Source organism: Caretta caretta, chromosome 3, assembly GCF_965140235.1.
Source record: "Caretta caretta isolate rCarCar2 chromosome 3, rCarCar1.hap1, whole genome shotgun sequence".
Lineage (NCBI taxonomy): Eukaryota > Metazoa > Chordata > Testudines > Cheloniidae > Caretta > Caretta caretta.
In genome coordinates this window covers 208,286,039-208,299,114 of record NC_134208.1, presented here as the reverse complement: position 1 = coordinate 208,299,114, position 13,076 = coordinate 208,286,039, and the positions used below count along the sequence as shown (strand labels likewise).

At 52.6% G+C, this 13,076-nt stretch overlaps 1 protein-coding gene across 5 annotated transcripts in view; it reads left to right on the top strand.

Annotated features, from left to right (window-relative positions):
* The window catches only part of TTBK1 (tau tubulin kinase 1), a 154,693-nt gene that overhangs the window by 100,508 nt on the left and 41,109 nt on the right, over positions 1-13,076 (top strand). For all 5 annotated transcript variants that reach the window (XM_075127284.1, XM_075127285.1, XM_075127283.1 and 2 more), the window contains 2 exons: positions 206-425; positions 5,259-5,434. In XM_075127284.1, coding sequence (XP_074983385.1) covers positions 206-425; positions 5,259-5,434 — 396 coding nt within the window. The remainder of the gene's footprint in view (positions 1-205; positions 426-5,258; positions 5,435-13,076) is intronic.

The window sequence follows — 13,076 nt, the reverse complement described above, 5'->3', positions numbered from 1 at the left end:
TTGTTTGTGGCTAGAGGGGAAGAGGTTTGTGAACTTGTTGGGGCATGGGCTGCTGGCCTGGGAAAGGTTGCGACCCCTGATGCAGTTAGCCTAGCAGCTCCTACATATGGTGGGGGTGCTGAGGCAGGTCCAGGGTGCAGGATATATAAGGGTCCTGGTTCTCTATGTGATCAGTATTGTTGTCCTGTCTTGATGTCCCCCTTAGGGTGGTTAACGTCACTCCAGTTCCTGGGGATTTGCTGCGTGAGAACACTGAAGATGTCCTGCAGGGTGAACACTTGAGCGACCAAGAGAATGCTCCTCCGATCCTGCCAGGCCGGCCAGTGGAAGGGCTGGGCCAGCCTCCTAACATTGCCTTCAACGAGACCGAGGTTTGGGAAGAGACAGACGTGAACCGCAACAAACTCAGGATCAGCATCAGCAAAGTAAGGAACCTTCCTCTTGTCTGGCAGTGAGGTGTGCGTGCCCAACTCAGGCCGTAGATTTAAAACCAGAAGGGACCATTGTGACCATCTAGTCTGACCTCCTGTATAACACAGGCCAGAGAACCTCACCCAGTGTCTGCTGCGCTGAGGGAATTCTTTCTCCTTGCTACAGGAGTGATGCTGTCCAGCTCAAAAACTTGTGGTTGAGCTAATGTGTGTCTTTGAGCCATCCCAGCTCAATATAAGGACTCTACGCTTTGGAAAATTTGCCCCATCCCTTGGGAAGCTGCTTTAGTATGAGACATCTTCTTCATATGTAGGTACTTATAAACCAAGATCAAATCACCTCTTTATCTTCTCTTGGATAAGGTACAAGGCTTGGGCTCCATAAGTTTCTCACTGCTAGGCAGGTTTCAGAGGAACAGCCGTGTTAGTCTGTATTCGCAAAAAGAAAAGGAGTACTTGTGGCACCTTAGAGACTAACCAATTTATTTGAGCATGAGCTTTCGTGAGCTACAGCTCACGAAAGCTCATGCTCAAATAAATTGGTTAGTCTCTAAGGTGCCACAAGTACTCCTTTTCTTACTGCTAGGCAGGTTTTCCACACCTCAAATCTTCCTTGTAGCTTCTCTCTGAATTGCACTTCGAATTTTTCAGCATCCCTTTTGATATGTAGAAACCGGAAATGGGCACCGTTTCTGGCAATGGTCTCACCAGTGACTACTTATACAGAGGTAATATCGCCTCCCTACTTGCACCCAATATTTCTTCATGTTAGCCTTATGCCACAGCATTGCACTGGGAAGTCATGTCCACTTGGTTTTCCCCAGGATCCCAAAGACCTTTAATCACTGCTTCCCCAGACAGAGCCCCTATCCAGTACATGTGACCTGCATTCACTGCTTCTAGATGAATGACCTCAAATTTGGTTGTTTAAAAACACTTATTACTTGATAGCTGCCATCTCATAGATTCATAGATATTAAGGTCAGAAGGGACCATTATGATCATCTAGTCCAACCTCCTGCACCATGCAGGTCACAGAATCTCACCCACCCACTCCTGCGATAAACCTCTCACCTATGTCTGAGCTATTGAAGTCCTCAAATCATGGTTTAAAGACTTCAAGGAGCAGAGAATCCTCCAGCAAGTGATCCGTGCCCCATGCACAGAGGAAGGTGAAAAACCTCCATGGCCTTTTCCCATCTGCCCTGGAGGAAAATTCCTTCCCAATCCCAAATATGGCGATCAGCTAAACCTTGAGCATATGGGCAAGATTCACCAGCCAGATACCCAGGAAAGAATTCTCTGTAGTAACTCAGATCCCACCCCATCTCATCAAGTGGTCCAGATCACTTTGTGTCAGTGACCTGTTCCCATCATGATTTACCAACCCACCAATCTTTCGTCATCTGTTCATCACCAAGGTTTTTATATTTTCTTCCAGATCATTAATAAAAATGCCAAATATTTTTGGATCAAGGACCAAGAACTGCAGGACCCCACTAGAAACACTCTCATTGGATGATGATTCCACATTAAGAGTTAGGTTTGAGACCTGTCAGCCAGTTTGAAACCCATTTCACATGTGCCACACTGATTTTTAGTGCTAATTTTTTAATCGGAGCGTCATGTGGTACTAAGTCCAAGTGTATAACATCAAAATGGTTATCTTTATCAACTGGACTTGTGATCTTGTCAAAGAATGATATCAAGTTCATTTGACAAGTCCTATTTTCCATGAAGGCCTGTTGATTGACATGGACTATATTCCCATCCTTTAGGTCTTTGTGGATTGAGACTTATATCAACCTTTTCATGGCTCTGACTGGAATCTGTGGCAGGCTAACCACCCTGTCGCTACCCGGGTCATTCCGTGCATGCCTTTTATATATTGGCATGGCATTAGCATTCTTCCAGGCCTCTGGAGCTACTTAGTATTCCAGGATTTATTAAAAATTAACATCACTAGTCTGGAGAGCGTCACAGCCAACTCATTTTAAACTCTTGGATGCAAGTATTGTGGGCTGGCATGTTTCCTTTAGAGACTGGTGTGTAGCAGAGACAGGATCATACACTAGAATGGGGAAGCTTTGTTTCCATCTTGTCTTACCTTCTTACTTCCATATTGTGGAAACCATATTCCACAAAAATCGGTAACTCCTGGTTCTAAAAGTCACCTCAGCTTTTTCTGTTCTTGAGAGCCACCAAATATACTGCAGCTTTTCCTTCAGGCCTGAGATACCCCTTAGAGACCCTGGCACAGAAAATCCACTTGTGGTTTTCCTTGCGGGTGCTCATTTTGGCTCATGCAGGAGTTATGTCATATTGTTAGTGTTGGAGCAAGTGCTGCCAGTCTCATTTCCCTCTCTGGTCTGCTCCAGTTGGCAGCCATAGGCATTCCTTCCCAATGGTTTCTTTTACTCGCCATTCTCTGCATTCCCCCTGGATGGTACATACAAGGTACTGGGCCTGGGAAACTCGGCTTCCCCGTCATGCCAGTCTGGTTTCCTTCAGAGATAGATGTGAGTTACACCAGGAGCCTTCATGTCAGAGAGGGCATTCAGGCCTCCTTTCTGCACAGTATTGGTCCATCTTGACAGTGCTGAATGCCAGGGCACTGGTGAGCTATGCCATAAGGTCACCCACAGATAAGAGAGGTCTCTTCAGGAGCCAAAGTCTGACCAGGGTGACCCTCCCTCTGTCTGAGAGAGCTGTTGCTTCTTGCCAGTTTCCAGGAGAAGCAGCTGAGGGCCTCCTGCAGGTGCTGAGCATCTGGCGCTCCCAGGGACTTCAACAAAAATTGTGGTTGCTTGGCACCAAGCCGGGCTGGGGGCTTAGCATCCTGCCCCAGGAAACTCCAGCCTCTCCTTTTTTTTCTGTCCGAGAACTTAAGAGCGGCCACACTGGGTCAGGCCAAAGTCCGGTAGCCCATCGAGCCCAGTCTCCTGTCTTCCGACAGTGGCCAAGGCCAGGTGCCCCAGAGGGAATGAAGAGAACAGGGAATCACCAAGTGATCCATCCCATTCCAGAGGCTGTAGCTATATGCTGCATGTTTTCAGATAAAAGGACACCGCAGCAGAGCTGCAGCGAATCCCGCTTGGCAGATGAGTCCCGGTCAGCCCCTGGGCCGGAGGAGCTGCTGTCGCTCCATATAAGGAAGCTCCCCGCTCTGTGTACCTGCTTCCAGCCTCAGTCCCAGCCTCCTGTGCTGCTTCAGCACCAGACTGACCGCTGAAAGCTCTCCTTTCTCCGTCGCTGGCCTGCATCACTGCTGACCCCACCACCGTGCTCCTGGGCACCCTGTCCTGCAGCCCTGGGGCTGCTCGGACTCCCCACTCTTGTCCCCGCCCAGTTCAGGCAGCAGCCAGACCGTGCCACTGTTCTCCACATCTCTCAGATCCAACCCTTTCTCTCTCTCCCAGCCAGGCCCGCTGCAGCTCCCCGCTTCACTACTGCAACCACCTGCCTCTGGCCTACCTGCTCCCTTCCAGTCTGTGCAAAACCCTGGGCTGAGATCTGCTTCCTGGCTGGCCGTTACTCTGACCAAAGCCTCCCATTGGCCTCCCTTTCTCTGCTGCATCAGGCTCACTGGCCTACAGCCCTTCAGTACTCTGCCCCTCTCTAATTATCTGCTCTTGTGTCCACTTCCCTGCACCAGCCAAGGATGCCAGGGCTCTGCTTCTCTCACAAACACCTTCACACGTTCTACCTTGCCGCCCCTTGTGGAGAGAGCTGCTTCATGGGCTAGCCCACGAAATCACTGCCCTCTCCTCCAGACCTACTTCTCCTGTGATCGCTGCAGGAAATTGCCAGCTGATCCTGGGCAGATGCTCAGCAGGGATGGCGGGTTCGTTATTTGGCTATTCGTTTCACACACCGTCTAAATGATTTCTATCCCATGGCATATGCCCAGGGTCAGGCCTGGCTCTGCACACAGAGTTTGTACCACTATGTCTCTTAGAGGGCTGATTTGTCACTGATGGGGTATACCAGTCCCACCTCAACTGTGGATGCAGTTATGCCGCTAAAAAGGTGCTTTATCCTGATCTGGCTTGTTCCCATGCCTCTACAGAAATAGCGATACCATGTATAAAACGTCATTACCCAGGGTAGCTGCATCCACTCTAGGCGGGGCATTATCTGCTGCACAGTTACAGTAGTAACTCTTGTCCTCCCTCCCCATTTCCCGCCTGCTTGTTACACTCACGTCTTGTGTCGATGGTAAATTCTGTGGGGCAGGGACCATCTCCTGCTGCCAGCACAACAGGGCCCAGGTCAGGCCTGGGCCCCTGAGCATGGCCAGAAGACCAGGGACTACATAACACCCAGCCCCTGCCAGGAAAGCAGCCCTGGCACAGGAACAGGCTCTGGGCAGCCACACCAGGGTCCAGAGCAGGCTGTGTGACAGAGAGGATTCTCCCTTGCCCACCTCCACTCCCTTAGCTGCTGCAAGAGGTTTTTTTAAAAGCAAGTTCACCCCAAACACACACATAGATTAGGTTGAGGAGGTACATGAAGCTCAGCCAGAAAAGACCCTCTTCTTCTGAAGTAAGAGGGTCCACACACGGTGTTATTCCAGTACAGCTGTTCTGCTTTAGACTCACACCCTTCCTTCATGTGGAATAGCTTCCATGTGTGGACAAGCCCCTACGTTCCTCTGAGCACCGCTAGCACAAGCCATGAGAGGACAGCTGGGACTGTATTGTTCTGGAAGGAAGAGACAGGAGAGATTCAAACCCAGAGCGAGCGTCCCAGCTGGTGGGCCGTGCTGGGTTCTCCTCCGTGTCTGCCATCAGCTCCTTGACGTTCTCTGTGTTTTCCCCCATACAGACCCAGTGCATGGTGGAAGAGGAACAAAGAAGTGGTGTCTGCCCTACCTCCCCTATACGGGCGCCTCCAGACTCCCCTACCACTCAAGTGCGCTCTCCGAGATACCGTCGTGTGAACAGCCCTGAGTCGGAGCGCCTTTCCACTGCCGATGGCAAAGCAGATCTCCACGAGAGAAGGTTTGCTCACACACCACAGCATCCCTTTCTGCTTTGCCCTGGGAAATGAAGGGCAAGCGAGCCCAGTGACCTCCTGCCCTGCAAGGGGTGTGGCTGGATTTGTTACACATTGTAAAGTATTTTTCTTCAGCCTCAGTTTGTCTCTCGCTTTTGGTACAGTTATTGGTATGACAGGCTCTGCCGGGGCTGCCGTCGTAGGCTCCTCCTCTTCTTCGCCCCTCTATAAAACCGCCAAGTCTTTCTTGTGAAGCCTGGAGATGTTTGTGCGGAGGACGCCTGGCTGGTTTGCTAGCTGGTATCTTGCCGTCATTGAGAAACATGCCCTGGGTGATGTCAGCTCTTTTACTCTCAGCACGCTGCTGCTCTCCCAGCTGGAAACTCAGCGGGTCCGAAGGCTGGCAATCTAGGGCCATGCCATTCTTGAGAGTCACAGTAGGAAGATGGCTTCGGGGGGAGAGGTTAGAAGCTCTGGGATGGCAGGACAGGTGTGCAGAGGGGTTGCTGGGAGTTTAGGAACAGGAAGTGGGGATCGGGGTCAGTTGCTGGTGTGGGCAGGGAGTCACAGCTGGAAGGGAAGGAGGTTTGTTTGAAGGAGGCAAAGGTGAGTCCAGCAACTGGAGAGTGTTCACAGCACGTGGATGGCAGCAGGAGGGAGGTGGGAGTGGACCACTATCCACACAAATATGCCCCACCACTCTGAGAGTTAAATGGGACGCACCTAGACTGGGGTTTACCTTGCTGTCCCTGAACGTGCTCGTTTCACCAGTTCACCTCCTGGCTGTGGGACCACAGAGAAGCGTGCTTGTGTGTACGCACAGCGCACCGGCAATCTGGAGAGCAAGCCCTGACTTCAAGTGGCAAAGGCCACAGGAAAACCTTGTCTGAGATCCGTCGGGGCTCACAGGAAATGAACCGTACAGGCCACAATGAGGAAGGGGAGCAGTTTAGGGTAGAGAGGAGTAGGAAATGAGCATTCCACAAAGCTCAGCACTGGGGCCGTTCTGGTGTGGCTTGGATAGAAATCTGAACCCACTGATGATGCAGGGAGGTGTCAGACACAGGGCAGAGCCAGCAGGCTCCAACACTGGCAAATTCACAACTCCCTGGTCTGCAATAGTGGAGGCTGCAGCCTGGACAGGGCCCTGGGGTGGGGATCTGACTGCTGTGCTAACCAGGCCCACAAAGCTCCAGGAGCCCCTGAGACTCAGTGTCCTGGCATCCCCTGTGCAAACCTGGGATTGCATTGCAGCCCAGTTGCCTTCTCTCAGCAGCTCTGCTTCATGGAGGGAGCTAGGCTGCAGGCCTTGGTGGTGGCATGCCCTTCCTCCTCCCTCTGCTCTTCCTCTTCTCCACTGGTGCTCTGGGCCCAGATTGTGACTTCATGGTCAGTGGTGTGGCCAAGCCCCAAACGCTGGGCCCAATCAGGTTCACCCCCAAGTGGCAGGGACTTGCCATGCTCATCGGAGGTCCACATGGATTGGGGAGACAGCTCATGTAGCTGCACGGAAAGACTGAAGCCGGCTCCTCACCGTGCCCCATGCAGCCAATCTTTCCAATACCTCCTCCTTGGTCAGAAAGGGCGCTGCGGTGTTCATATTCCTAGCTGGGGCTATGAAACCGCCTCCATGAAGCTGTCATGACCGGTGCCTACTCTTCTGAAGGTGCCCTGGCCAGGCTCAGTGCCGTGAACTAGGCTTGCAAGGGGGATTCTGAGGAAGATGAGCTCATCTGGCTATCCACATTTTCCTTCCTCTAGGCTTCCCTGCTGCCCCCGTCACATCCTGCCAGCCTAGAGCAAGTGGTTCTAATGACTCTGCTTTTTAATCCCTTGTGGACCAGCTGCACTCTGCTGGTGCGGGGTCAGTGAGGTTAGTGTGTCTCAGCCTGTGCAGTATGTCTGGGATGGAGCGTCCCCTTTGGGACCACCTCCTGCTAGAGCCTGCTCTTCGAAGGAAGCTTGGCTCAGCCTATGCTGCTCCTGGAGCAGCCATTGTCTCTCATCCCCTCTGGCTTGTGTGTAAAGGACTAAAGCCCTGAACCTGTCCCATAAAGGGGAATTTGGGCTGTCTGGCACTCTCAGTTGAGAGTGTCCTCGTTCACAGGTACTAAAGATTTAGGCCCACATAATCCACCTCAGCAAGAGAAAGTGGCGTGAAGGAGAACAGCTCCGTCAGTCCTGGTGCTGGTTCCGACGTGCACACCTAAAGACAGACATCCACCGCTGTTCCCTTCGGCATCCAGATCAGATGATGATATCGTCACTGCCCCAGAGGGATCCATCTTCTACAGTGACCAGGGAAGCACCAGGTCCAAGAGTCCCACCAACTGAGCCACTCCGCATACCAGGGCAGTGTGAGACCCACATCTCTCCAGAGGACATTTTTGCTCTCCCTTATCCCCACTCCCCCATCCTTTCGGGTACGTCTTTATTCAGAGACATCATTACTCCAGAGGAGGAAGCTATACAGAGCATCCAGAGTCTCTCTCCTCTCCCACCCACGAGCCTGGGCACACAACCATCAGTACCATCAGTTCCGCTGGTGGTTCAGGATCCAGCTCTTTCACCCAATGCGTTGGAGGCTCCAGAAGAGGCCCTACCCTACCACACAGGAACAGGCCGAGATAGAAGCCCTACGAGGTCAGGGTTCTGTCCTCTGACCAGATATGACTTTCCAAGAGACAGGTGGTACCCTGTGCCCTGGGGTCCTCCTCAGCTGGCTGATCCTTCACACTAGCATTACTGGGGCTCTTGGGATCCCTATTCTAGGCCTGGAATCAGTACATGAGCCTCATTTGCAATCTCCTGGCCAACACTAACTGGCTCCATCAGCATATACAGAAGACAAAGTTGAACCAGATCCAAAGGTCTGGCAGCAGTTTTGTCCTCTTCCCCAGATGAGTTGGTTACCCCATCTTCACATGTCTGCCTGATGACTACAGGCAATATCAAGAACTCCTACAAAAGGTGACATTTTAGCTCCAGATACAGCATGAATAGGTTCAGGACCCTCAATATAGATTGCTGGACATCCTGCAACCCTCGGGTCCCAGTCAAGTGGCACTCCTGATCAATGTGACCATCATGGATCCAGCTACAACAGTGTGGCACCACTCCTGCTTCTTGTGCTCCCACCCTGACGAGGGCTGGTAAGCACTACTTGGTTTCATCTAAGGGGGCTGAGTTTCTATTCTTTCATCTGCTGCCTGTCTCTCTGATGCTACAGGCAGCCACCAAAAGATCCAGGCTGCAAGGCCTCAAAACTACACCCTGGTACAAGGTGCCAGACAACTTGGCCTCCTAGGGAGAAAGGTCTCCTGACTCTTTCCAGTTTAGAATTTCAAAGTATCAGGCCCCTACCTACATATGACTTCACTAATTATGCAGAGTTATTGGGTTTTAAGGACAAGATCCCTCAGGAAGATAGAGCTCAGTTGATGAAGGCAAATGATTGTCCAAAACCACTCTGCAGGCTGCAGTAGATACTGCAGATGCTGCATCCAGAGGTTTCAGAGTAGCAGCCGTGTTAGTCTGTATTTGCAAAAAGAAAAGGAGTACTAGTGGCACCTTAGAGACTAACCAGAGGGATATGTATGGCCATTGTCATGAGGAGAGATTCCTTGTTGCAATCCTCAGGTTTCCCTAGAGAGATGCAGAGTACCATTCAAAATCTGCCTTTGATACAGCTAACACATTCAACGAAGATGGATAAATCTCTCCATTCTCTCAAGGACAATGCTTTGTTCTCTGGGTATCTGTACCCCTGCCCCTACGAGGAAGCATCACAACTGGGGAATAGCGTAAGACCACCTCCTCAATCATTTTACCACGCTCCCAAGTACCAACGCTCCCAAGTACTCAGCTCCCGTGACATCCACTGCCACACCTCACTCTAACCCACAGCCAAAGAATTAGTTATGATGGGACCCTCAGGGCCTGTATCCCTTTACTGATGCCACATCATCCTTCCACTTAGTTTTTTGGAGGCTGCCTTACCCAATTTGCCCTCAGCTGGAGGGCTTTAATAGTAGACAAATAAGTGCTGGAAATGATTCACTATTCACTAACTGACCAAGTTTCTGTCCACTTTCACCCACAAAATCCCTTCCTGGGCCCTTTTCAGGGATCAGCCTCCTGTGGAAATGTTGCATCGAGAAGTGGACTCCCTTCTCCACCAGGGAGCCATAGAAAGAATTCCACCTCAACATCAAGGGAAAGCATTCTATCCCCTTTACTTCTAGTTCCCAAAAAGAATGGGGGATGGAGACAGATTCTCGACGTACACAGACTAAATATATTCATCCAAAAATTAAAATTCTGCATAGTCACATTGGCATCAATATTTCCCTCTCTGGAAGAGGGCACATGGTTTGTGACTCTCAGTGTGGAAGGTGCTCAAATGCACATTCACCCAGGCCACAGAAGATTCCTCAGGTTCTTCATTGGTCATGACCATTACCAATTCAGAGTCCTTCCATTCGGGCTAGCTATGGCACCCAGGTTCTTTACAAGGGTCTTTTCAGTGGTGGCAGTGGGTTGACTGTCTTCCCATACCTCGATGACTGGCTTCTGACAGGCAGATCATACAAGGAAGTCCAATTGGCAACCCGATTACTCCTCAATCTACTACCTCCCCGGGAATTGAGTCAGCCACAAAAAGTCCACTTTAACCCCCCACACTAGGTCCATAAATTTCATAGGAGTGACCTTGGACTTGACTGCAGCAAGAGCCTATGTATCTAACAAAAGATTCCATGCCAAGGAAACCCTATAAACCAGGTCACCCTCAGACCGTGAACTCCAGTCAAAGCTTGCCTCTCCTTCCTTGGCCACAAGGTCTCATGCACACACATGACGTCATTTGCCAGGCTCCATCCTATTGTTGGCAAACCTGGCTTCAGTCCGTCTGTGACGAAGTGGGACTGTTCTTAATGTTTCCTCTGAATAGTGTGGGGGTGCCTCAGTTTCCCCTAGGCAGTTCTTAAGTATCTAGGTGGTGGGGTAAGGGTGTATGATCATTGCAGTGCCCTAGAGGGCATGTGTGTGCAGGAGTCTGGACACAGAGAATGGCCGACACCCTGTTTCCTGGCAACTGATGGCCTGGGCCCTTCCCCCCCTGCAAGGTGAGAGCTGAAGGGTTGGAGAACAAAGGAATCAGGTGACCTCCTGGCCCGGGAAAGGAACAAAGCCCAGAGGAGGAGGGGCTGGAGGGGTTTTTCAGTTTGGGGCTGGCTGGGACATGGAGTGAAGTGCAGACGTGGTTGTCTGGCTCACTGCCCCCCAGAATGGACCCAGCTGAGGGGTCCCGTTCTCTGCACCTGCAAGCTCTGTTTTAGACCATGTTCCTGTCGTCTAATAAACCTTCTGTTTTACTGGCTGGCTGAGAGTCACGTCTGACTGCGAAGTTGGGGTGCAGGACCCTCTGGCTTCCCCAGGAGCACCGCCTGAGCGGACTCGCTGTGGGAAGCGCACGGAGAGGCAGAGGATGCTGAATGCTCCGAGGTCAGACCCAGGAAGGTGGAAGCTGTGTGAGCTGTGTGTCCTGAAGACAGGCTGCTCACAGAAAGGCAACTACCCCAGAGTCCTGACTGACTTCATGGGGAGCAGTTCCAGAGCATCGCCCAGGAACTCCGTGACAACTGGTGGCAGCGGTGGGATCTACTGCACCCCGTGGATGGCGCTTCCTGCAGTAAGTGACTGGGGAGCAGTAACACGAAGGGGGATTGCCGAGGACCAGGCCTGCTGAAGGCTCAGAGAGGAGCGGTTTCGGGGGGCGGTTAACCCCTGGGAGTGTGTGACCAGCGAGAAGTACTGTGCAGTAATGGGGTCCCCCTGGGGACTGCAGTGAGCAGTCTCAGGGGCGGAGGAGTCTGCAGCTCGACCCTGGCAAAGAGGTGGTGACCTTGAGAAGGGCTGGCACACTAGGGGTTCTCCCTGGAAACCGTGGGGAGCTGAGAACACACGGGCCTGTGAGTCCACAACAACTTGGGAGGAGCGGAGTGATGGCCTGTCACCGTCTCCTTAAGAAGGACATTGTAACCCTGTGCAGAAAGAGAGGGTTGAGCATTGGAAAGTTCACCAAAGCAGAGTTAATCGTGCAGCTGGAGGAGGATGACCGCTCTAAGGAACAGATTCCTGACCCCAACTGGGGCTATAGCAGGATCTGGGAGCAGCTGAAGCGGGAGCCAGGCATCGCCAAGACTCCTGTCCCCGACCAGACGAGGGTCTTCATGATCGGGTTCCCCATCGGGGGATCAAGACGGACGGGATTGCAGCTGAGTCTGAGAGAGCAAGAGGACCGTGGGAGACAGCGAGAGCCCGAGAAAGAGCTGCAGAAGCAGCAGCAGCATGAACTGGCGGTGGTGGGGCGGAGAGGCCTAGGGGACCTCCCCGGGGTGAGTGGGGATAGATCCCGGGGGGCCAGTTCCGCAGGGAACCTCGAGTCTAAATTGCTGCCCCTGGTTAAGGAGGGGGGGGGTGTGGATGCCCACCTCACTGCCTTTGAGCAGGCTGGCGATTTGAACCAAGGGGACCCTGCGGAAAAGCCCCGGTGTCTAGCTCCCTTGCTGGGTCCCAAGGCCATAGACTCCGTCAGCCAGGTGGTTGGGGATGTGGACAGGCTCCCACTCCTGACCCCAACCTATATGTCTGTGTGGAGTTTCCTGGGGCCAGGCCCCCCGGACCTCCAGTGGGAGTAGAAGGTGATGGTCAATGGGGAGACATTCTTGGGGTGGCCAAAGGGCATGGGCTGCATAAACCTTCCCACATGCGGCCTGCGAGTGCTATCGACCAACCCTGATCTAAGGGAGGGCGTGAAACTGGAAGGGCCTGGTGTAACTCCTACCAAGGAATGGGAGAGATGCTGGGGCATCCATGGGAACGTTGGTGGCTTCGAACTTCCCCAGGTCACCGGCTAAAGTGACCCCGCTCAGTTCGATCTCGAAGGGGGGAGAGATGTGACGAAGTGGGACTGTTCTTAATGTTTCCTCTGAATAGTGTGGGGGTGCCTCAGTTTCCCCTAGGCAGTTCTTAAGTATCTAGGTGGTGGGGTAAGGGTGTATGATCATTGCAGTGCCCTAGAGGGCATGTGTGTGCAGGAGTCTGGACACAGAGAATGGCCGACACCCTGTTTCCTGGCAACTGATGGCCTGGGCCCTTCCCCCCCTGCAAGGTGAGAGCTGAAGGGTTGGAGAACAAAGGAATCAGGTGACCTCCTGGCCCGGGAAAGGAACAAAGCCCAGAGGAGGAGGGGCTGGAGGGGTTTTTCAGTTTGGGGCTGGCTGGGACATGGAGTGAAGTGCAGACGTGGTTGTCTGGCTCACTGCCCCCCAGAATGGACCCAGCTGAGGGGTCCCGTTCTCTGCACCTGCAAGCTCTGTTTTAGACCATGTTCCTGTCGTCTAATAAACCTTCTGTTTTACTGGCTGGCTGAGAGTCACGTCTGACTGCGAAGTTGGGGTGCAGGACCCTCTGGCTTCCCCAGGAGCACCGCCTGAGCGGACTCGCTGTGGGAAGCGCACGGAGAGGCAGAGGATGCTGAATGCTCCGAGGTCAGACCCAGGAAGGTGGAAGCTGTGTGAGCTGTGTGTCCTGAAGACAGGCTGCTCACAGAAAGGCGACTACCCCAGAGTCCTGACTGACTTC